This window comes from Hyaena hyaena, unplaced genomic scaffold, assembly GCF_003009895.1.
Source record: "Hyaena hyaena isolate Hyena2069 unplaced genomic scaffold, ASM300989v1 scaffold_760, whole genome shotgun sequence".
Taxonomy (NCBI): Eukaryota; Metazoa; Chordata; class Mammalia; order Carnivora; family Hyaenidae; genus Hyaena; species Hyaena hyaena.
Window position 1 is genome coordinate 160,967 of NW_024081391.1, and position 26,263 is coordinate 187,229.

General features: G+C 45.2%; 1 protein-coding gene and 1 non-coding gene across 2 annotated transcripts in view; one reads left to right on the forward strand and one right to left on the reverse strand.

Moving 5' to 3' along the window:
- Nucleotides 1-26,263, reverse strand: part of ANO2 (anoctamin 2) — a 334,204-nt gene that overhangs the window by 69,260 nt on the left and 238,681 nt on the right. The window contains exon 17 of the mRNA XM_039218383.1: nt 7,249-7,323. Coding sequence (XP_039074314.1) covers nt 7,249-7,323 — 75 coding nt within the window. The remainder of the gene's footprint in view (nt 1-7,248; nt 7,324-26,263) is intronic.
- TRNAK-UUU lies at nt 5,727-5,810 on the forward strand. Its single transcript has one exon. It is a non-coding gene; the product is annotated as a tRNA-Lys (tRNA).

A 26,263-nucleotide genomic window follows, 5' to 3' on the forward strand; every position in this document is an offset into this window, starting at 1 on the left:
GTGATATTTCAGTAAGGCCCTAAAGAGGGAAATCAGAGGGAAGGGGCTGTCAGGCAGAGGGTGGCCAAAGGAGAATAAAAGGGAGAGGTGGGTGTGGAGAGGAGGAGGGTTAGTCCTATGGCACAAGAATGCTGGCTTCTACATCTCAGGAAATGCAGGGCCTAAGAGAGTTTTGAGCAGAGGAGTGACATGACTTGATATAGATTTTAAAAAGATCAGCAAGCTGATGATTTTTTAAAGTAGACTCTCCACCCACTGTGGGGCTTGAACCCATGACCTTGAGATCAAGAGTCACATGCTGTATCAGTTGAGGCAGCCAGGAACCTCAGTAGTCTGATGACCTGTGGAGGCCACCACAATAAGGCAGGTGACGGAGGAGGGTTTCTGATGGCTGGTCCCCAACACACAAGTGGAAGTAAATGACTACCTTGGGCATGGAAGGAAAGCTCAGGCACCTAGCTCTAGAGCTAGGACACTCTCTGATAATCCCCTCCCACATAAAAAGAAAACAAAGGAGGTTTAATTCAAAAAGGAAAAACACTGTTGTAGCTCTACACATTGGGTTGGAGAAAAAGAAAATTCACCTTGGCCCACATTGGCCACCATCACAGCTGGGGAAGAGGAACACAGTACCGGGGTGTTGTTTTGCTCTCACCATCCCATGAAAAATATCCCCAGCTGATCTGGCAGACTGGCATCCCTAAAACCCTCCCCAAGGCCATGGTTCTGGCCTCTTCTGCCAAGGTTTAGTCACAGGGGGTGGAGGAGGGAAGGACGTTCAGTACTCATGTACGTGGTAGTGTGTGCCTTTGGCTTTATCCTAATTATATAACCAAACCCCACTTTTATAGAAACACTGGCCCGACCCCTTTAAGTGCCACTCCACACCTTGTTCTAGGGCAGGCCAAGCCCTTTTCTTTAGAAGACAGAGGGTTGTTTTCTTTTTTTCTTTTCAATGAAAAAAATGAGGAAAAGTTATCATAAAATAAAGATTTTTAAAAATCTAATAGGTAGGAGACTATGTAACTTATTGTCCAACCTGGAACACCTTTGAAAATAAGGAGGCCATTGATTTTTCTTTCTGTCAACCCGAGCATGCCTGACTGTAAAGGGGTGATCTTTTTTTTTTTTTTTAAATGTTTTATTTATTTCTAGGAGAGAGAGACAGCGTGAGCAGGGGAGGGTCAGAGAGAGAGGGAGTCACAGACTGAAACAGGCTCTAGGCTCTGAGCTGGCAGTCAGCACAGAGCTCGACGCGGGGCCTGAACCCACAAACTGTGAGATCATGACCGAAGCGAAAGTCGGACGCTTAACCAACTAAGCCACCCAGGTGCCCCAAGGGGTGATCTTTAAAGGGGTCCCGCTCTATCCCTATCACTCTCTTCCTAGCTTCTGTTCACATGGTCCAGTTCAGAGCACTGGCTGATGACAGGTGGGGGACCCCAGGCATAGAGAGAGACACAGCAAATAGTTCTCAGTTCCTATACAGAATCTCCCATTTGTATTGAGATGTGGAGTCAGGTGGGGTTGGGGAAAGGGAAGATCAAAGATATAATTATATATTACTTCTGAACAACACACAAAAAATTCCACACCAGTGAGGAGGCCTTCGTGGAATAAAAAAAAAAAAGAGAGAGAACTTTGGGGAGATGACCCACCTTTGAGCCAGTTTTCAGTACAGGCAAACCTCAAGAGTGTTGCAGGTTCAGTGCTAGACCACCACAATAAAGCAAGTTACCATGATGAAGAAAGTCAAATGAATGTTTTGGTTTCCCAGTGCATATAAAAGTTATGTTTGCACTACACTGTAGTCTATTAAGTGTGCAGTAGCATTATGTCTGAAAACACCCATCATACATCCTTTAATTAAAAAATACTGCTAAAAAGTGCTAACCACCACCACCATCTGAGTTTTCAGCCAGTTGTAATCACTAATCACAGATCACCATAACAAATGTAATGATAATGAAAACGTTTGAAATAATGCAAGAATTACCAAACTATGACACAGAGACCAGAAGTGAACAAATGCTTTGGGGAAATGGTACCAACAGATTTGCTCAGAACAGGGTGGCCGTAAACCTTCAGTATGTAAAAAATCTAACACCCACAAAGTGCAATAAAGCACAATAACATGAAGGTATGCCTGTATTTGTCCTTGGTGGTGTGGTAACCTATTTGTTGTTGACAGCAATGTGACAATACCGGTTCCTCTCTCAGACAGTAGACAAACTTCTATTTTCACCACTCCCCTTGCCTGACCAATCACTGGCATCTGACATAATTGATCGCCCTCCCCTTGCAATACTTTCTTGGCTTCCACGACTCCCTACAATCCTCTGGCTGTTACTTTTAATCTTGTTTTTTGGGTCCTCCTCATGTTCCCAAACTTGAACATGGCAGTGTCTTGGGCCTCAACCCTTGGACTTTCCTCTATCGACCCTCACCCTCCTGGTGATCTCATACAATTTCATGACTGTAAATACCACCTATACCATCTGATTAGGTTTCCTCTGAACTGCAAATTTATTTCCATCATGAAGGCAACTCCAGAATTCCTCCCTATCCCTATCCTGGAGTAAGGGATAACTCCAGCTTCTTTGATTGCTCAGGACAAGAACCTTAAAGTCTGCCTGGACTTTCCTCTGTTCTGTATCCTATGATGAAATTCTTTTGGATCCACCTTTTCTCCAAGTATAAGCAGTGCCACTTGCATGGCTCTGATTTCTTGGCTTTCTATTTTTTTCCCACTGGTCTAATTAAATCCTGGCAACAATACACACTGTCATATTTACTACTGCTTTATAGTAAATGTTCATTTGGTAGAGCAGCATAGCCATCTTTTCTCCTCTTCAAGCCTGTCTTGACCCTTCTTAGCCTCTGTGCTTCCATATAAATTGTCAGGGAGAAAATAAAAAGACCTATCAATGTTACTGTTCCATTAGTGCCCACCCAACTTATATGTTATTATTACTGCGTACACTGTAATTCTACCTTATGTTTAATCCTATGAGACATCATCATTATTGTTTTCACAGTCAAGGTATGCATAGGCTTTCCCATGTGTTTACCACTTTGTTCTTCATTCCGTCTTAAAACTATGGTTCTCCATATGGGACACATCTGAAGTACATTCTTAGGATTACTTTTAGTGAAAGATTCAGCTGCTGGCAAACCTCAGTTTTTGTTTCACTATAAACATCTTTATTTTATTCTAATATTTCTACATTATATTTTTCCTGGGTATAGAATTCTGGATTATCAAGTGTTTTCTTTTCAGCATGGGAAGACAGTGCATCACAGTATTCTGACTTCCAACTGCTATGTGAAATCAATGGCCAATTGAACAGTCTCTTCATTGAAGGTTATTTGTCTTTTGATTTCTGAACACATTTGAGAGTTTTCTTGTGTCTTATATATTCTATGATTTCACTGTGATGAATATAAATGTAGATTTCTTTTTATTTTTCCTATTAGAATTTCATTGGGATTTTTCAATCTTCAAATTGGAATTCTGTTAGTAGAATTAGCCAATTAGGAAACCATTGGCTAGTGTATCTGATTCATTACTATTCTCACCTCTTTTTCAAGTAGTGCAATTAAATACATGTAAAATCTTCTCAGTCTGTTTTCAAACCCATTAATTTCCCAATCTTTTGTCGCCCTTTGCTGTGTTATGGACAATTTTTTCTAACCTGTACTGTAGTTCACAAATTATCTCTTTAGCTACGTCTAATTTGTTGTTAACCCCATCCATGGTGTATATGTATATGTAATATTATGTTTATGTCTATATATTCATGTCCATATTCATATCACATACATTATTAAATTATATATTCATATTCATCAATATATATTCATTTCTAAAAGACTTATTGGCTGGTTTTCAAATCCTTAGGTCATTTTTTAAAAAATTTTTTTAATGTTTTATTTATTTCTAGGAGAGAGAGAGACAGCGCGAGCAGGGGAGGGTCAGAGAGAGAGGGAGACACAGAATCTGAAGCAGGCTCCAGGCTCCGAGCTGGCAGTCAGCACAGAGCCCGATGCGGGGCTCAAACCCACGAACCGTGAGATCATGACCTAAGCAAAAGTCGGACACTTAACCGACTAAGCCACCCAGGCGCCCCTTTAGGTCATTTTAAAAAGCTTCTTATTTTTTGCAGGTACTGCAAACTGGAGGTCTTAACTTGTGACTTATATTTCCAATAACTTTAGTCTTTGCTATCTATCCCCACTGGTTTCCTTTTTAGAGTGCTTTAGCTTCTTATACAATTATTTTTAACTGTATTCTCTTCTTTGTCCTGGAAAAAAATCTTCTGTGGGATTTTTTGAGGAGTGGTGTAAATATACCTTCCTACAGAGAGAACTTGAGTTGGCTTCTGCTGGGCACCTGGAATTGCTACATGTCCTGGACCAAGTTCACAGCCCAAGGTTCCCCAGTCCCCTCAAGTGACAGACTGTGCTTTAAGCCCACAATGGAGATCATCATGACCACTTTTTAGAGACAAGGTTTTGTTTCCCTTTTTCTCCCTGTTCTACTTAGAACCAGAACAGTATTCTCTACAGTTCCATGAGTGGGGAGGGGGTGGGTTTAGTTCTATTTCACCTTTATTCTGAGAGTGTGGTTTTTTGTGGTGTTCCAATTTAACTTGGTGAGAACTTCCTGTTAGCATCTCCACTTTGAGTGAGCCATACCCTCTGATTTCCATCCCCCCTGCACCATAAAACCACCAAAACCAAAGCCTAAGTTTGTTTAGAGGGAAATTGTCCTCAAAGTAAAAGCAGTACTAATGCCCAGGTATTTGTCTCTTGGTTCTCAGTTTCCCTTAGGTGAATCCATATTAGGAATAGCCCAGTATTGGGGTGTCTGGGTGTCTCAGTTGGTTAAGCATCTAACTTTGTTCAGGTCATGATCTCACGGTTGACAAATTCCAACGCCATATTGTGCTCTGTGCTGATAGCTCAGGGCCTGGATGGAGCCTGCTTCAGATTCTGTGTCTCTGTCTCTCTCTGCCCCTCCCTGGCTCACAGGGTCACTTACTCTCTCTCTCAAAAAAATAAATAAACATTAAAATATTTAAAAAAAGGAATCACTTAGTATTCTTTACTAACCTGTCAGAACCTCTGCTTTTTTTAATTAAAAAAATTTTTTTAATGTTTTATTTATTTCTGAGAGAGAGGGAGAGACAGCGTGAGCAGGGGAGGGTCAGAGAGAGAGAGAAATACAGAATCTGAAACAGGCTCCAGGCTCTGAGCTAGCTGACAGCACAGAGCCCGACACAGGGCTTGAACCCATGAACTGTGACGTGAGATCATGACCTGAGCCGAAGTCGAACACTCAACCAACTGAACCACCCAAGCGCCCCCAGACCCTCTGCTTTTAAGGAGAATGAAAAACACATTCATACAGTGTTTTTTGTTATTTTCAGCAAGATGAAGTGCTACTAATATCCTAACCTACCACTACTGGAGACAGGAGTCTATTTTACTTATCAGTTTTCTTATTTATGTATGTATTTGTCATCTGTAAGCTCCTTAAAGGAGGGATTATTTTATTTTCTCCTCCAACACCAGTGCCTAAGAACAGTGTCAAGCACATAGATGGCACACATTAAATATATTTATAATAATGTTTCATAAAGATATTATTTTAAGTAATCTCTACACCCAATGTAGGGCTCGAACTCACAACCCCAAGATCAAGAGTTGCACACTCCAGGGGCGCCTGGGTGGCTTAGTCGGTTGAGCGTCTGACTTTTGCTTAGGTCATGATCTCATGGTCGTGGGTTCGAGCCCCGTGTCGGGCTCTGTGCTGACTGCCAGTTCAGAGCCTGGAGCCTGTTTCAGAGTCTATGTCTCCCTCTCTCTCTGACCCTCCCCTGCTCACACTGTCTCTCTCTCTCTCCTAGAAATGAATAAAAACATTAAAAAAAGGTAAAAAAAAAAAAGAGTCGCACACTCCACCAATTAATTGAGCTAGCCAGGTGCCTCCCCCACCTGCCCCATTAAATATTTCTTGAATGAATGAATAAACTCAGTGATGTATATTGTGGGAGGCTTTTAAATGCTAAATTAAACTTTATATCATTCCAGCATAACACCCTGAAATTCACCACAAATTCTTTAATAAATTCTACATGCCTTGTTCTTGTTAAGCAATGAGAAGGTAACAAATACAGACTTCTAAGTTATGGCAAGGCACCCACCATCTCTATACTTCATCTGTGAAATGAGGAGTGGAAATATATGGTGCCTAGGATCCCTTCTCTTTTTCAAATACTGAGATTAAGACATGTCTCCTGTCCCCAGTGATCACAGTGGCCACAATAATGGTAATAATAACCTCAGATCAGGGTCAGAGTTACCTCTGGCTAGTGGGTCCAGAAAATAATTGTGATTTCAGTTCCGGAATAAGGAATCCCTCCCCAAACCCACAACTCTCTTTGTAAAATGCAGATTCCAGTCTTGAACACTAGAAGAAATGTACCCATAAAGAGGGGGCAGGTGTCTCAGTGAGCCAAGCTCAGCCCTCTGAGCTTTACCTTCCTGAGGTCTTCTTACTCCACTCACTGTTGCCTCACCCATCCTGGCTCCCAAGAATGACCTGCTGCCACTTTTCTGATCTGACTTGAGCCTGAATCACAGACCTACTCCTTATCTTTGTTGATATAGAGACCATCTGCATCTTCTGAAAAGGTTTTTCCAAACTCTAAGGGAAAACTTAGGGAAGTAGACATGGCAACTCTAGGGAGGTAAAAGAATCAGGCTCGTGGAGCCAAAGCTGGCTGTCTTCTGTGGTTTCTAGGCTCTTTTCTCTCCCACGAACCATCAGGGAGAGCCAGCCCACAGCTCAAACAGGCTGCCACAATTCTGCAGTCATCTTACCTGGATTACTTCTTTCTATCTCAATGCGGAAGGCACTACCCTCAAAACCCACCCCTGGAAGTTCCGATTTCAAACACCTGTGCTCAAGGCTGGGAAGACAGAGCCCCCTATGTAGCCACTGAAGGCCACTGACCTCCATCCCAGGTCCAAGGGAATCAATCACCTTTCCCTCTTGAGATGGCGGATACCAGCAGTGGCCTCACTATCAGGTAAGATCCTCCCCATTTAGACAGGACTGAGGCTTCATCTCTATTAGCTCCTCGTTATCCCTACAGCATACTAGAATAACCCACTCATACCATTTGCTCTACAGGATCTACATGCATAAATCATAGGCAGGTGTTCCATCAAGGAAATTACCATGAACAAGATGGAGGCAAAGTTCATCAAGTAACCGGGGAAACGATCTTTCCAGTTCAGCTTATCTTCATCATCCTGTGGAAACAGGAGAGTACAAACAATCAGAAGGCACAAACAGCTATATCAATTTTCTCTCAAATTTGCACCAATTTGCATATCCTTCATCATTCATTACTCTAGATAGGTGTTTTCTTAGTCTCTGATACCCACAAAAGCTCTCCTAATTCTATGATCTCTACCTAGCTTGGAAAAACCAAGGTGAAATGAAGACAAGATTTGATCTTGCATCAAACTGAGCTGACGTTTTAGTTATCAGCTGTGTGCTCTCAGACTTGGGTCTTGACATTTCTGACTCACTATTTCATCTTCTGTAAAATGGGCACAGTCACGACACCCATTCTGCCTATGGCACAGGATGGTTTTATTTGCTTTGTTTCATTTTAATGAAAAATATGTGAACGTAATAAAGCAATGGACAGATGACAGACAGAACTCGACCCATAGAGCAGCATCCCCAAATAAATCATTCATTAAATAAAACATCAACCATTCACCATAGATCCTAGTAAGTGTACAAATTACCCACAACTACTGTTCTTCAAAGAACCTGTATATGTGATCATTTGCTTCCTCTGAAATGACTGTGTTCTCTCTTGGTAGCAAAAGCAAACTTTTTGAGGCAAAGGTTAGGCTGATGCCTTGCAGTCAGTCTGTCTGCGAAACCCACCTTTTCCCCTCAGACTGAATGGGTCCAGTTCACCCAGACCACTCTCATGGGACCACCATGCCATCGATCAGTCTGTCCCCCTTGGGCAAACTCTAGGGCCCCGCATTGGCAGGGCGATACCAATGAGTATGGATGGCAGACATCTCTGTCGATTAGCTGCCACTTAACTTCTGCCCAGGCACTTGACTCCTCTGAGCTGCCATTCTATAAAATTAGAATTGGTGGTGTCCTGCCTACTACCAAGGCTGTGGGGAAGACCCTCTGAAGCCACATTGGTGAAGATGTCCTAGAACAGCAAAGCACTCCATGTTGGCAAGGCAGGAATCCCCCTGTGTCTCTGCAACATGTTTGAGTCAAACTCAGCAAGTGAACGGTCCCAGTCTCCTGCTCTATTTTCTCCTCCCTCCTGCCCCTTACTTCAGAACACACCTGCTTTGGCTCTAGCAACAGTGTCATCTAGCCTGTGAGAGCTTGTACTGTAGGCTAAGGGCCCTCCTGGCCTAAAGACCTTCTTTCTAAAACTGAGTAGGCACCCACTGTGTGCAGATCCTGGTGCCAGGCATGGTGGGAAGACAGAAGAAAGGGTATATGATCACTGTACTGGGAGTGATCTAATGACACAGAAGGGATACCCACACCAAAAAGCTTCAGGAATCGCTTGCCATTTGGGAGAGAGGGTTATCTGAGGGAGTGAGGCTGTGGGCTACTTGAGAAAGGAACAGTGTATGTCTTTCTCACTGCACATCAGAACTGAGCACAGGGCTGAGCTGGCTCAATAAATGGGGGTGGAAGTGAGGGTTAGAGCAGAAGCCATTCAGTGATTAGCCCAGTCATTCCCAGATGACATAGTAAGTGATACTCATCTTTCAGAGATGGCATGATACAAACCAGGCTCTAGACGCCAGGCCCAGGAGACTTTCCATTACACAAGGAGAACAGGTAACTAACTATATAGGTTGTGACCATTCTAAACAGATGGGGGCATATAAACGTATTCCTATTAGGACTGTAATAAGACTTGTTCATATTCTCAATTAGGCCAACATTAAGAGGGAGTAGCATTCCTTTACTTTTCTCCTTCGGTGTTAATTCTTAGTTTCACTCCTACCAGTGATATTTTACTTTGAGATTGTGCTACAGAAAACTGAAGATGAGTGGCGGATAATAACACTCAATAGAGATTCTGAATGGAAATATGGTGGAGAGTGGTGGGCTCTTCCTGAGGCCCCTTCAGTGCAGGGAAGGTTTTGATAATTCTCTCTTTTCCTGCTCTCTGGCCTAGAGGTAAGAAGTTCTGCCTTAAACCCCAGCAAACCAGGGGTGTTCTGAAATATCAGTGTTGATCAAGAAAAATTCTAGTGATATGTTCCCTTGGGACCAGTTCCTCCCCAGTGGGGTTCCTCAGCAAGGAGCAGGGCAAGGAGAGGTAGGTAAACTTATGCTTGGTCTATGATATGAGGGGAAGGACTGAGAAAAATCAGTCAATGATGGTGAAAGGACACTCAGAGTGGCCCTCAGGGCACAGCTGGGCAGTTCTGGAATAGCAGAAAGGGAAATACAAGTCAAGGAGCAGGAAATGTGGCTAAGGTGAAATGGGCTCAAAGAAAATACAATTGTAGGGAACGAATAATAAACCTGTGGACAAAGTCAGGCATCTGAGATAGTTCTGGCCAAGGTTTCCTGCCAGGTGGCTATCCACGTTCTTCAGGCCAAAGATCAAAGGGGATTAAGATGTCTGTGGACCAGCCTCCACCCAGTAGTGACAACTCTGGTCCTGGAAAATGAATTTTGGTTCAGTTTCATTCAACAAACACAGTCTGAGCACTCTGGAGGGCCGTGCTCTGGGCTGGGTACCTGAGGACACAGAGAGGAGAAGGATCCTCCCTGCCCGGAAGGAGCTCAGAGACCACCAAGGAAACAAGGCAAAGGACTTTGGGGCTAATCCTAGTAAGGAATCTGGTATTACTATTTTGAATAAAAATGAGACATAAAGCAATTGAATTGGGTATCTTCTCCATGCAGCTATTAGAAAGAAAAATACTCATTTTGATATATATGTTCTGGTGTTTGTTGACAAGTTACCTCCCCTCATGTGTACACTGATGAGCCCTTTTTTCTGTGAAAGTCACAGCCTCCAACATAGATACAGTTCTCGTACATTCAACAACTATTCAAACACAAGAGCCCAGAAAAAGATTGCAGGTTGCCCCCAAAGTTACTAGTAAAAATGACAGTGAGTAAAGCAGCTTCTATATATAATAACTAGAAACCAACTACAACTCACCACTCAGTGGCACATTAAAGAGGTGAAGACTCATGGCAAAATGCCATTAATTTAAATGCTGTACACAGAAAAGCCCCATTACCAGAATATGGGATAAGAAAAAGAGAAGTAGGCTTAGAACCTGAACATCTGAGTTTAACTCTTGGCTCTAATATTTACTAGTCAAGATTCCTTGGTAAATTCCTAGAACCTCAGTATTGTCATCTATAAAGTAATTATATTCTTTGTTTGTAAAATATAGTGATATAGTAATATCACACCAAATTATCATGTATCTTAGATTGATTAGCCAGCCTATGGAGAGGGCCAAACCAGTGCACCCACACAAAGCGGTGAGAACTCTCAGTACCTCCCTCTTCTTTTTTAAAAATAGTTTATTGTCAGGTTGGTTTCCATATAACACCCAGTGCTCATCCCCACAAGTGCCCTCCTCCATGCCCATGACCCCCCTTCCCCTCTCCCCCCCATCAGTCCTCAGTTTGTTCTTGGCATTTAAGAGTCTCTCATGGTTTGCCTCCCTCCCTCCCTCCCTCTCCCCCACTATTTTTTTTAACAATGGAGATGACAACACTTGTCCCACCCAAGTGGCAGAAGCATTGTGCAGATCAGGAGTGAATGCCTTGTGAGAGCTTTGTAAGCCAAGCTGTAAGGCGGTGGCATACAAAAGTAAGATCTCATCAACTTCATGGTAATATCAAAGGTATCAAAGGATTAGGAAGCACTTAGCTAATGTGCCTATTGTTAGGATAGGAGCCTAACTGTCGTCTGGTATGTTTTTTGTCTCTGCTGTCTTGGGTCTTTGTCCCTGGGTTGTGGCTCCCACTTCCAAGTCTCCAATCAGCAAACAGTGCTGCAGCGATATTCACTTGAAACCAACAAGGTGCCCTTTCGGCAGACTGAGTAGTTAGAAACGAGAGCACGGACAGTGTAGCAGGTGAGAATACTATTTAAACAAAATCCTTGGAGAGCAGCTTTGAAAAGCGGCCAATCATCCCTGAGTTGTTTTTTTTTCATTTTTAATTAAAGTATAATTTGCATAGAGCAAAATTCATCTTACTAGTGTGCAGCTCCATGAGTTGTGATAAACATATACCTCCATGTGGCCAAAGCCACAATCAGGACAAGGAATAATTATAATTCACTCAATATTCTCAATATTCTCCCCCCACCCCCCACCATGTCTCTTTTGCAGTCCATCTCCCTGATCCCCAGCTCCTGGCATGACCTGCCATGTGTCCCTTTAGTTTTTGCCTTTTCCAGAATGCCATATAAGTAAACTCCAATAGTATGGAGACTTCTGGGTTTGACTTCCTTCACTCACCACATGGCAGTTGAGATTCATCTGTGCGGCATCCCTGGGAGTCTGTTTTGTTTCATTGCTGAGTACTGTTTCATTGTATGGATGTGCCATGGTCCACCTACCCATCAGCAGCAGAGATGTTTGGACTGTTCCCAGCTTCTTGTGATTTATAAATAAAGCCACTGTGAGTAAGTCTGGTGTACTGGTTTTGGTGTGAACATAGGTTTTCATTTAACTTTTTTTTTTTTTTTAACTACCAAGGCATGGAATTGCTAAGCCATAGAGTAAGGAGTCTATAAATGAGACTGAAAACAGTGACACCCATACAAGACAGCTTCTGTGAAGATGAAATGAATCGCTGAGTCATAGGGTGAGTCTATAAATGACACTGAAAACAGTGGCAACTGTACAAGACAGCTTCTGGGAAGATGAAATGAGGTAACACATGGGAATCTGTACGGGTCTGTGCCTGGCACATAGCAAGAACCCAGTATTTGTCACCTAATATTATTACCATCATTCCTATGGCTTCATCTACCAGGGACCTTAGCCATGACTGGAACATATCAGGTGAGGTTTCCTTGTCAAAGTAGCAAAGGAGCCCCAATTCACTTTGGGGAATACTTCCTATAACTTAGACCCAGGGGCCGTTCTTCCTGTTCCAGAGCTACACCACCATCCTGTGGGGCCTCCTTCTGCCACTGTGGTGCCACTCTGCCCTCAGACACAGCTGTTCAATGTTCCCTCTGCTGGGTGAGCACTCAAGAACTCTCAAAACATCTACAACAGAGATCCCACAAACTTTACCATCCTCTCTCTCTTTAGTTCTCTCTCCTAAAATAGCTCCTTCTCCAGGAAGCCTTCACGGCCTGACCAGAAGAGTAAGGCCAGCTTTTGAGTACATGTCCCTCCTTTCACTGAGCCCAAGCATTCCCCACCCCCAACTGGTCTTGCTCCCCACAGTCCAAGCACATACAGCCTCTTGGGCTGTGCTTACAGTTCCTGCCCCTCAGCCCTGTGGACTTACCCATGACTAATGCCCGAAGCCATCTAGAGAGTCTAGAGATAAAGACTTTTAGGGGCAGGGCCTCAATCTAGGAGGGGAGTCTTGGCAAAGGAGGATGAGACAGTCATGTGGGACGGCACCTAAGTCTGCAGGCATGCCTGAAGCCCAGTGCTGAATGCAGTGTAATTTGTGGCTAAAATGGAAAACATTCTTTAATCCTCCCACTGCTTGGTTTACCCAGCAGACATACAAAAACAGACTCTGGCTCCCTGTCTCCCGTATTGAGGTCCAGCCTGCTTATTCTGCCCTCTTAGGCTCCCCACGCAGCTTGCTGCTTCACTTTCTCTGTTTCCCAGCCTGCTGTTGCCTTGGCCTTCCTGAGTTCCAGTGCTGGGCTGAGCTCCTCTTTTTCCCTGACCCTGGTCCCCACTGTTCCACTGTGTGCACTGCCTCGATCTGGTTTGGAGACAGACCCTCCCCACTCATTCTCCCAATGGAACACCCTTCTATACTGACACCCTGTCAGGACTCCTTGCCTGTAAAAGGAGGGAGTCTGAACTGAAGTCATCAGCACCCTCCCCTAGTACCATATGGGAGGCCTTAATATATAACCTCAGCTAGAACATCACATAAAGGCCTTATGCCAAATGTCCATGGACTTAGAGTACATTCAAACCCTGTCTCAGACTCCAAGGCTGACATGATCTGGGTTCTGGCTCCTCTCAAACTTCATTTCTTACCATTTATTCCATCCCTTGCTTACTTCATTTCAGTCCCTTGCCTTCCTGCTTGTTCACTGAACACGCCAGCTGGCTTCTACCCGAAGACTTTTGTCAGACTCGTCTCTGACCTCTTTACCCAGCTGGGCCCTCTGCTCACACCCCTGTTCTCGGTTCTAGCACCCTCCCCTCACGAGGTCTGTCCCAGGGCCTCAGTCCATCCCCTGGTCCTTTCCATCCTCAATCACATCTCTTCACTATCTGAAGTTACCTTGCTTATTTATCTCCCGTCTGTCTCCTTCAGGAAAACATAAGCTCCCTGAGGGCAGGAAGCTTCTGTGTCTAGTTCCACACTGGATCTCCGACGCTGAGGTCAGCCTGGCCCATGGGGTTCATGTGCAAGGAGGACTCAGTGGGTGAATACCTGTTAGCAAACAACAGCCTAGCTCATTTTGGTAGCGTTCTGTGCTTGCAAAGTTGGGACCGAGTATTTAATCTTGGAGTGCACCCCACTTAGTTCCACACAAGAGGAGCCCACTGTCACCAGTGCCGAGACCTAAGGAGGTAATGCAAAAGGGTTCATGGTGACCTTTCCACATTTTAAGAAAAATAGGTACATGTCTCATGGGCACGTGCCAGTGAGGACAGCTTTTCTCACGGAAAGCAATACAGGGAAGAGTTTTAGCCTGTGACTGATGCCCAGTGGTGTTCCGACCCATCTTTCTGCCTCCAGGCGAGGAGGCCATGAGCCATCCTGCGCTAATCAAGACGATCTCTGTGACAGAGACACTGCAGCCACACTTAGCCCCTCCTGGTTGTGTCTCGTCGCCTTAGGTCATACATTATATCTGAGTGTACCCTACAAGCCTCTAGCTTCAGTTTGGACCCCTTCCAGATGTTTTAGTCCACAGAAAAAGAGAACCAATCTGCAGAACATTTGTTTACAAACTGGAAGTTCTTCATGAAATCCCCCCTTATTCTTGCTTTCTTCAGGTTCCATACTCTTCATTCTTATTTTTTTTTTCCTACCAAACACATACGCCTCTGCATTCCCGCCTGTATCTGTTCCCTCTGTATCATGATGACACTCTAGGTGGTATCCAAAGCTCACAGTGCCGGGGCGGGCAGGGGGCTGGGAAGTAGGTCCTGAGCCCTGGAGACTGGGCAGGAGAGAGTTGGGGCCACATCCTCAGCAGATGCTCAGGCCACAGAGAAGACGGGCATTGCTATGCAGGGGTGAGGTTGGAATGGGACATCCAGGGTGATGTCACTGGCTCCCACATTAATTAATCATCACAACCACCTGAGGAGCTTTTCAAACTACACCAGCTCCTGGCCATGGCCCAGATCTACTCAATCAGAATCTTGGGGGTGAAAGACTGGGTTTCTGAAAATGCCTCGTGGGTGACACTGTAGACTATCCCAATTTGGGAAACACTCTCCAAGACTCACGCCTCCCTTGCTGTTTCTGCTTCAGGGCCCATATTCCGTGGCTTGCCCGACTGCGAACAGTCTCAGAGAGGAGCTTAGAGCATGGAAGCAAGCTTGAAGACAATTCCCTCATAAGCAGAGTGTCCACACAGAATGTGCCATGTCAGCAGCACTGCTGGCCCAGCCAAGTTGCCAACTGGCTCCCATCCACGCCCTCCCTGCCCACCCGCAGGCTGACTGCAGGGATGAAGCAGGCACCCATCACGCTCGAGTGTGGGGATATATTTCAGATCTACTACACTGTGTTGGTAAGAACTAGAGGGGAGTGCACCCACAGGCATCAGCTATGCTTAGAAACACCAGCAGCTGGGGCGCCTGGGTGGCTTAGTCGGTTAATCGTCCGACTTTCGCTTAGGTCATGATCTCGCGGTTCGTGGGTTCGAGCCCCGCGTCGGGCTCTGTGCTGACAGCCAGCTCAGAGCCTGGAGCCTGTTTCAGTCTGTGACTCCCTCTCTCTCTGACCCTCCCCTGCTCACGCTGTCACTCTCTCTCTCCTAGAAATAAATAAAACGTTAAAAAAATTTAAAAAAAAAAAAAAAAAAAAAAGAAACACCAGCAGCTGAGGCCTGGTGTGGTTTTCAAACCATTTTCTGGACATGTCAGAGAAGACCTAGACAGCAGCTAGTTACCTGACTCCATTTGTAAAGATTACCTTACTTACTGAGCTTTAATATGACCCACTGGGTGTAGAGCAGCTTAATAGACACTATATTAAGGGATGGTCCCTGTCCTCCATTCAAAAGCAGAGGTGACAGGTTTCTCAGTGGGGGAAAAAAACGACACTCAGAACTGTGTTGGTAACTTTCATTTAAAGATCACGCCCTTCGAAAGATATCATGTGCAAATGAGCAAATAATGACCTTTACTCTTCTGAGGAAAGGCACTTTGTTCATTTAGTAACAGTATCAATAAGTTCTGGCCTCAAGCCAGAGACGGGTGTTACTCTCACACCACAGTTAGACTGTTAGATTGCATACATCTTAACTGGTGTTTGTAACTAGGTCTGCATGAGAAACAATTGTTCAGGAACTTGCAACAACAGTAAACTGTAATTAACTCTCATTGTGGTATTTAGTGACACTGAACTTGAGCCTGCAATGTTCATTTGTTGATTTGGTTTCAGATTTTGTTAACTAGTAGACAACAGTGGTTAGTTGCTATTCCTCTTCATTAAAAACAGTATCAGAACAAATGGAAAGGAACCCCAGCAAGGAAAACTGGGTAAGACACCCAGAAGTACTTCCTATATATTCCTCAAATCTGGGGGCCCTGGTCAACGGAGGTATCTTCCATTATGCTTCAGGAGAACAGTAATCTCCAACCCTGGCCCTGGCACCTCCTGTAGACACACCCTGAGCCATTAAAACACATCCTGTTCTGAAGTTAAAAAGTGAAATAAGCCATACAAGGGATGTCTCCTTCCATATGGACTGTGGGTGAGGTGAGAGCCTGCCCCAGCCATGCATGCTTTTCCTTTGGGTTCGGTGCCCTCCATGACCAGGAGTTGGCTTGTCCTGCGAGGCTGAGGATATCCTGGACAGAGCCACAGGACCATAACAGAAGGCAGCGTCCTTGGCATGGCTCACCAGGCTCTGGCACAGACAGGGGAGTGGAGCAAAAGACAGGAAGAAAAATCTAGAAAGGAGAGGAAATGGGGGAGGAAGGGAGAGGATTGTTGCTCTGTGGTTAAATGCACAGGCAGTCTCTGCCCAGCTTCCTCTGTTGCTACTAATGCCATAGGGTCCAAGACAGGGCTCTGACCACAGAAGGCTACTGGATGGGCTAAGTGCGTGCAGGTCCCAGCACGGGAGGGCAAACTGGGCTTCCATCATGAATCCAAGCTGACCCACAGGAGCTGTTGCGCTGACTACCACCAGGCCATGCGCTGAGGAAGGGAACGACCTGGGGCCTTGCTGCTATCAGCAGATCCACTGTACTCCTGTACCTACTTACCCCTGATCTCACCCATATACAGGTCATCAGTCTCTCCAGCTCCCAGTCAGCACTGAGTTCAGAGGATTAACTTCTGACCTCAAGAAAGGTTATGGCACATTAATAGGCTGGTGGGGTCAGGCCTTCCAGATGCCACTGGTGTGGTAGCAGCTCCCAGACTACTGAGAGGAGGTGCTAACAAGTCCTTTTACAATCATTTAGTGAGTATCTACTGTGTGCAGGGACTGTGCTGTGCTCTAAGACTCTCACTGTCATGACAGAGACAGATGGGTAAACACTTGCAGTGCAGTGGAGTAGTTGCTGGGATGTGGCCATGCCCAGGATGCCATGGAAGCACAGGGAAAGTGTTCCTAGCTTTTCTGTCTTCAGAGAAAACTCAGGAAAATGCATGAATGAGTGCTTGTATACACATGTGTGCATACACACACACACACACACACACACACACACACACACACATACACACACACACTCTTGCTTTGTGGTCTGGGAGTGCCCCAGAATAGTAACTCTGCTTAGCTAAGGCGGTGGTCCAAGACTGATTGTTCTTTCCATCCACCCACCCATCGACCCACTCATCTATCCGTCCATCCATCAACCTACCCACCGATTCATTTATCCACACATCCATCCACTCACTCATGTATCCATCCATTCACCATCCATCCTTTACTGTGTGCTTACCATCCATCCACCTATCCATCCATCTACCCACTCATCCACCCATCCATCCACCGACTCATCCACCCATCTATCCTTTACTGTGCACTTACCATTGGTCCACCCATCCATCCACCCACCCACCCACCCATTCACCCATCCATCTGCCCACTCTTCCATCTATCCATACATCCATCTCTTCACCCACCCACCACCCTCCCATCTATTCACCTATTCACCCATCTACCCATTCACTTATCCATCAACCCATCCATCCCTCTACCCACTCATCCATCCATGTATCCATCCATCCATCCACCCACCCACCATCCTTTACTGTGTGCTTACTATGTCAGAGGAACTTTTCAGGATTCTTTGTATATCTGATCTCATTTATCCCTCACAATAACGTTATGAGATAGGACCTATTTTACACCTAAGGAAATTAGGACCCAAGATTAGTTACTTGACCAGGGTTAATGCTAGTACATTTGTAAGTCACTGAGCTGGAATTTTAATCTAGATGTGAATGATTCCAAATAGGTGTTCTTTTTTTTTTTTTTTTTTTAATCTTTCCTGCATTCCCCACACTGTGTCCTTCAGAACACTGGATGTTCCTTGTGCACAACCTCTCTCTCTTTTAGGAAATGTAATAGGCCAATGCATCCCAGAGGCTCCAAGAAAACCTGAAGTATCTCTGCCTAAGCCAGCATTCACAGACCCAGCTGACCATGAAAGTTCTTTGGCGGCCAACTACCAGTCCCATGGCAGTTTGACAAAAGTTGCTTTATACCCTTTGTGATCTAGGATCACAACCCAGGACTTCTGCCCCCTCAACAAGGTATTTTTTTCTTCAGCCAGCAAATAAATAATGATTTGACCTTATGCCAATCAACAAACCATTCCTTGCATCTTGAAGATATTTTTCTCCAATGGGTCTTTCACCTTGTTCTCTCCCCTGAGCTGAGGGGCTTCTCCACAAAACACAGAGGGTAAAGGGGCTATTAGACCTCATGGAAGTGATGGGTTTCAGCTGCAAGTGGGGGTTGCACATACACTGGAACTTCTCACCCTGTCTTCTGGCTTGGAGTCTTAAACTGTGACTGGCCCAGGGCAAGCACCCATCTTCCTGGTTATTCTAGCCTCATACCTTCCACTGTAAATGCCACTGTTGGGCTGGCAGGACAATGGGCTTGCTTTCAATGCTCAGCCTGTCAATCGCTAGCTTCAGCATTAGAGAGATCTATCTGCGCTTAAGTGTCTCTCCATCCTCCTCATAGTTCTCTTTCTGAAAAAGAGACAGACTGGCAGGACCAAGCCAGACATGTGTGCCCCGTGCCCAGAAGAGATTTTACTCAGAAAGAGGGACTGGACCCTGCCTCTCCCTACCTGCAGCCAAGAATCAGAAGCCAAGGGTGACACAGTGCTGTGTCCACCTGGGGAAAGCCCCAGGTGGCTTTCCACTCTGCAGCCTGCCCTACATCCCTGTCCCCCCACCTCTGACCCAGGGAGTGTCAACACATGTCACCTCCCTGCACTCCAGGCCCTGACTCACTGCATTGTTGGGCAATGACTGCCTGGAAATCTGCAGCCTCAGCTGCTCCAACCAGGCTCCCTGCTCTGTACCACAGGGTATAGCCACCACCCTATGCTACAGGCTAAATTTTTTTTTTCCCAATGAGCTCAAGTTATCCCAAATGCTTAACCCCCAAGAGTGGTTGCAGTTGGCTCCAAGGTCATGCCAAGGGCATCCCTTTATTTAGGGAACAAAATGCATAGCTTAACATAAGAGTTTGCCCTCTCCTGACCTCTCCACCACTCATTCCTCCATCTCCAGACCCTGGAAAAGGGCAGCCAAGGCTCTCTGGGATCCAGCATGAGCCCGATAAGAATTTATAGAGGATGGGGTGCCTGGGTGGCTCAGTCGGTTAAACGACAGTCTTTGGCTCAGGTCATGATCTCATGGTTCGTGGGTTCAAACACTGCATTGGGCCCTGTGCTGACAGCTCAGAGCCTGGAGCATGTTTCAGATTCTCTATCTTCCTCTCTCTCTGACCCACCCCTGCTCACGCTCACTCTCGCTCTCTCTCTCTCTCAGAAATAAAACATTAAAAAATAAAAAAAGAATTTATAGAGGATGCATTATGTTTTAATTGTTTCTGATATAAAAACAGTGAAGACTGAAGCAGAGGTGGGAGGGAAATCTACCTCTTTGAAAATGGCAGGTAAGCTGGAAGGAAGCTACCAGGCCAAGAGATGCCTAACAGGAACAAGGAGTCTCCTCCATTACTCTTGCTTTCTCTCCCTTCTTTCCATCCATTTCACCATGTCTTCAACAAATACTTCTGGGAAAGAAGGAGGGAAGACAAAAGGGAAGGAAAGAGGGTTTCAAATTACCCTTGTTGATTTCTCTCCCTCCTTTTTTCCCCTTTCTTTTTGGGGAGAGAGAGAGAGGGAAGGAGGGAGGGAGGGAGGGAGGGAGGGAGGAAGGGAAGGAGAGGGAGAGGGAGAGGGAGAGGGAGAGAGAACATTGTAAGAAGGGGAGGGTGGCAGGGGGAGAAGGAGGGAGGGAGGGGAGAGGGCTCCACACTCAGCAAAGAGCCAGACAGGGGGCTTGATATTACCATGGTGAGATCATGACCTGAGCCCAAATCAAGAGTTGGACCTTCACCAACTGAGCCATCCAGGTGCCACTCTCCCTCCTTCTTGACTGTGGGGAGGAAAGCATCAGGGAGCTACCCTGGGTCTGCCCTCGAGTGGACAGATGGCTCACATCACCATCTGTTTATGTTGAGGAAGCACCACTGAGTGAGGTTCTAGCCCCAGTGCTGCCATTTACTTGCTGTGTGACCATTCAGGAGTGAGAAGGGGGAAAAAAAAAAAAAAGACTGCTTAAATTCCTCAATACCAAATTTTACCTTGAAAAGTAAACTAATTTTCAGAACTATGCTCATTATTATGTCCATTTCCTTTCTTCACCCAAAGCTTCAGGCTTCCCCCAAAACTGGCCACTGATATTTTTGCAAATGAAGACTCTTTGGTAGTTGTGTAGTAAATAATTAACCTTAACCAAAAAGAGGTCTGATCTTTGCCCTTGGCTGCTTAGTATGCTATGCTGATGGGAGTGTTTTCATCTGTGTGGAATATTTGGTCATCACAGAATATGATAATGTGATTTATGATGGGGTGTATGGGCCGCACAGCCTTAGTTCTACCCTCAGACAGGCTGGAGACTAAGGATCAGCCATGCAGGTGGTACAGATGATCAAGCCCCAATAAAAACTCTAGACACCGAAGCTCTGTGGAATTATCCTGATGGGAAACAGTTTGTGAGTATTATCACACACTGATGCTGAGAAAGTGACACCGCCCTGATCCCATGGGGAGAGGACACCACAAGTTCCATGTTTGGTACTTTCTTGGACTCTACCCAACTCACTTCATCCCTTGACTGATTTCAAGTCATGTCCTTCCCTTGAAATAAACCGTGCCTGGGCACCTGGGTGGCTTAGTCGGTTGAGCATCCGACTTCAGCTCAGGTCATGATCTCGCGGTTCGTGGGTTCGAGCCCTGCATCAGGCTCTGTACTGACAGATAGTTCAGAGCTTGGAGTCTGCTTCGGATTCTGTATCTCCCTCTCTCTCTGACCCTCCCCTGCTCATGCTCTCTCTGTCTCTCTGTCTATCTCTCTCAGAAATAATAAAAAAAAGAAAAAAGAAAAAAGAAAAAAGAAATAAACCGTGCCATAAATATAACAGCTTTTACTGAGTTCTGAGTCCTTCCAGCAAGTCACTTTCCAGCAACTCACCAAAAGGGAGGTATGGGGACCACCAGTCTTGCAATTTGTGTCAGAAGAGAGGGTGGTCTGTGCAGACCAGGGTTCCTAACTCTAACATGAGCTCTTTATAGTTGGCCTCAACTTTCATGGTGGATAATACCGAGGAACAGATTGATAGATGGTATTTCTACTGGTGGAGCCATTCCTCTTGCAGTAGTCTGGGAAACGGACTCAGTAAGGGCTCTTACCTCATAAAAAGATTACAGGGATTGCCTTAAATGTAGCAGTCAGCTTTTAGAATAGGATAAATGCAAACACACACTGCCACAGTGCCAGCATTGCAGAATTTTTGGCAGTTTTGGTAATCCTTCATGGAGACAGCACTCGGTAGCTACACAGCCCTCCTTGCTGTGCCCTTGACCTTAGGTTCATGCTGTTGACATACACTCTGTACTGTCTGATTTTCTATGTGTCTCTGCATATAAGACTGTGAGCACCCTCAGAGCGGCGACCATCTCTCACTCATCTACTTTCTGGAGATCAAGGCAAAGGCTATACTCTAAGTGTTTGATGAATTAATTGATCTGGATTTGCCGATCCTTCAAGACAGTAAGCAGTTGTGTCAATGGATGTGTGGTTATTACAGCCCCATAAACAGGTTCTCTTTAAACTGTGAACCCACATAAAAATTTACAAGTCTCTTGTTCCTCTCTAAGAAGATAGTCAAAAGGAAAAATCAACATGGAGGCAACAGCATGGAGCTAGTTGCTGCTCCCATGCACACGTGGGATGTGGGAGACCAGGGACCTGGGGACAGCTTCATAATCTCCGGTGGCTACATGACCTTAGACAAGTCACTTGACCTACCACTAGGTCTTCTCACTGTAAGGCAACAAGGAATAGCACGGCATCTGGCCACACCACCACCCCGAGGTTCCAAGAGGTAATACTTCTAAAGGTCATACTATCACAAGTTCAGATTCCACAGACAATTTTTAAGGATTTACTACATGTTAGGGACTCTAGAAGGCACTTTGATGCCATTGTTTCTTTCCCTTGAGTGCCCATGTTCTGGTGTTGGGGTGTAGTAGTGGGGAAGAAGCCATGAATGGAGGTAGAGATAACACAGGCTGGCTGTGAGTTGATAATTAAGGGGATCGGAAGGTTCACTTCACTGTGTCCTCCATTTCTGTGCATGTCTGAAATGTTCTAGTAACATGCATTTAAAACAATCCTCTTGGCAACAACGTGAGGCAAGTCTTCCTGGTCCCATTTGACCCATGGGGAACTGAGGCAGAACTAAGGAAATGGGTGGGTTCTATAGGATGGTAAAATCAGAGCTGGGTCTGGGACCACAGGTGGCTACTTCTGTGCATTCTCCCCTGAAGCTGCCCATCTCTGGGGAGGTGACTGTCTTGCACAGCAGGTGTCTGCTCACTCAGAACCACACTTGCCCTCAGAAAGGGGTTCTTTGAAGGTACAGGTTTGCATCCAGGGAAGGTATATGACTGAAAAGGAGTAGAGAGATGAGGAAAAACATCCACCTTCCCCTCCTGTACCAGGGATGCTCTTTCAGGAAATATGGGGACCCCTCAAGGTCACAATCATCTGCAAACATTTGCTGAGTCCCCAAGAGCACTGAGTAGGTATCACTGGAGGCCCCAAAAGTGTTACAGCACACAGGCTGGGCCTTAGCAACTGCACCAAATCTGCTCACAGTGAAACTTTTAAATTTATTAGCAAGCAGCACAAAGAGACAAAAATATCATCACAATAGTCTTCACTTTCAAAAGGATTTTCTCTAGAATGGAGAGAGGACTGCCCATCTCTCCTGCAAAGGAAGGAACTGTGTGTGTGTGTGTGTGTGTGTGTTTGCACCTGTGCATGCACACATGCAAGTATGTGTGCATGTTTGTACTTGCATGTGTGTATGTCAGGGCAGAGAGGATAGATGGAGCTGAGCATAAAGAAACACACTTCTCAAAAGCCACATTAGGAACATGGCCATCTGAAGTGCCAGAGTTGGCTGCAGCTTGCGTTTGTTTGGAAGTTCAACCCTGGGATCTACACAATTTTCCCCAAATAGCCCCTTGGAAGGAAGAACAACATAGCACAAGTAACACCAACAGTACTTGAAAGCATGGAGACACATTCAACCGTTTTCTTTTCTCTGACCATATTTTGCCAAGGCCCACGTCCTAGAAATCTCTCCCTCTCCATTACAGCAAAGTCACCAGATGGGCTGTGTTTTCTCGCCCCACGTTTTAACTTTTTCTCAAGCTCTTGCAGCAACACACTGGTTGGCCAACCAGAATACACCAAGGAGCTTGGGAAACATTGCCCAGTCACTCCTGCCACCTCAGAAATTCCCACCGTGCCTGTCGCGGGACACACACTTGCACACACATCACTGTGCATAACACTGCTTGGGTGTCTCCTTCTGGTGGAGGCAGGGGAATGGCTTAGAAAGGACAGCCCCTAAAGGCTTCCCCCACACTTCCTCTCTAAGGCGGGTGACTCTTCAAGCTATGGCTGGAGTCCCCATACTCCAGATTCTCTGTGGCATCTCCTGGGCTTTCCACAGAGCCAAAAGACAATCAGCAGAGCAGAAGCAAAACCCATGACCAGGCTGCCCATCCTCCCATGCAAGGATATGTAAAAATGTATCAACTTTGTGACACTGGGGAGAAAAGCCAAGTCCAACTCTGTAATTGTGGTTCACTCACATGGTGCGTTGTGTTGTCAGTGCATTCTTGGGGAGGCTGTTCATGCCTCATGGAGGTAGGGCCTTGAAGGATGACAGAGGCCTTGCAATGTTCTACACTCTGTGCCCTTCTAATGATCTGGATTTAAAAAGCATAGTTCTTGGGTTGAAGAAAATGCTGCTCAGCTCATTTTCTTTCAGGTTAGATTTGGACCTAGTGTGGATGATCCCTGGATGTCAGTACCTGATGTAAGGGAGTCAGCTTTCCATATGTGTGTGGTGTGTGTGTGTGTGTGTGTGTGTGCGCGCGTGCGTGTGTATACACAAGCACCTGCTGAGGAAGCAGAGAAAGTAGTGGGGACCCAATACATCGAAAATTTCTACCAGATGACCTGGCAATGAGGAATAACATCCACGTTGGGCAAGAGTCTAGAAATGAACAATTTCAAAGATAATTTCAGAGCACTTAGAAAGAGCCAACATTAGTATCTTAGAGCAGATAATGGCATAACTTCCTTTTTGTTTGGAAGTTCTATATAATATCACTTCTGGATTTCAAGAAGACTTTTTCATTACTTTAATTGTTAAACAGGTAATGTGCTCCAGTGGTTCAAAACACCCCAATGTATCCAGGGTGAAGGGTCTTCCTCTTATCCAAGTCCACACCCGCCTGGCTCTCATTCCTCAGACGGAACCACTATTATGCATTTCCTGACTAAGCTTATAGGATTTCTTATGAATACAGAAGCACAAATGCGTGAGCACATTTATTTGCGTTTTCTCCCTCCCTCTTTTACACAAAAGGAGGTATGCTATGCACCTTGTTCAGTACCTTCGGTGAAGCTTGAGAAAAGCTATACTATCTCTGAGGACAAGGTGGAGAAATGGGGAGCTGATGGCACTGTGCAGTGGTGGCGACATGGCACAGAACCAGAAATGGAAGCTGATTCTGTTGACTTTCTGTCTTGGGTCCTTCCCACTGCGCTGCCTTCCCATTGCACTGTCTCCTGGATCTGCTATTTGCCCATTGTTGAAAAAGAGACAACAGGCCCAAAATGGAGTCTCTTATGCTACGTCCATGTCACCAAACCGAGACTTAATACCTAACCTGACTGCAGTTTCAGCCTCTCCCAGGAATGCAATCTTAACCAGTCAGTCTGGAATTTCCTGATGAACACTAGTGAGATAATCCACCTAACAGACCCCCTGCCTTCCCCCCAAAGATCTTGCTTTCAACAATCTACCCTTTGCTAGTAACTTCCTTGTTCTGTCCCCTTCAGCCGAGAAAAGTCTTTCATTTTGTACAGCTCTTTGGAGCTCCTTTCTACCTGGCAGATTAGATGCTAGATGCTACCTGATTCACGAGTCACTGAATAAAGCCAATAAAGTTTTTAAAATTTACTCAGCTGAATTTTGTTTTTTAACACCATGTAAGGAAGTATCTCTGAAGCCCCATTGAGCCTCTCAGAAGCAGTTTGTCCACTTATTTAAGTAGTTTAAAATCTCCCCTAGCAATCTTGCATATACTACTCGTTTGCTTAATAAACCTTTCCCTCATAGATCATGTAAAGATAAATTCTGAGCCCTTCTCTTTCAAATGATTAAATGGCCCGACTACATGGGAGCCCCAGCCCGGTACTCGGCACATAGCAGCTACTTCATAAAATAAATATTAGCAGAATTTGATTGATTACTAAACTCCAATTTAATGGAATCTGGTGTAATCCAGAGACGGAGAACTGGCTCCTTTCAGAGCCATACCAGCGATGGTCTACTCTGGTAACAAAAGCCTTTCTCAAGCCCAAGGCCACTATCCTACCCTCCTGCCAGAGAATCAGAAATAGCAGTTTTCTGCCCATTTCTTCAATGGATTATTTGATTTTCGGGTGTGGGGTTTGGTGAGTTTCTTATAGATTTTGGATACTAGCCTTTTGTCTGATATGTCATTTGCAACTATCTTTTCCCATTCCATCAGTTGCCTATTAGTTATATTGATTGTTTCCTATGCCATGCAGAAGCTTTTTATCTTGATTAGGTCCCAATAGTTCATTTTGTCATGATCCCCTTGCCTTTGGGGATGTGTCAAGTAAGTAATTGATGAATGGATCAAGAAGATTGGTTTATCTATACAATGGAATACTACATGGCAATGAGAAAGAATGAAATCTGGGCATTTGTAGCAACGTGGATGGAACTCGAGGGTGTTATGCTGAGCGAAATAAGTCAGGCAGAGAAAGACAGATACCATATATTTGCACATATAGGTGCATTAGGAGGAATTTAACAGAGGAAGAGAAGGGGAAAAATAGTGGGGGAGAGCGAGGGAGGCAAACCAAGAGAGACTCTTGAATGCTGAGAAGAAACTGAGGGCTGATGGGGGTGGTGGAGAGGGG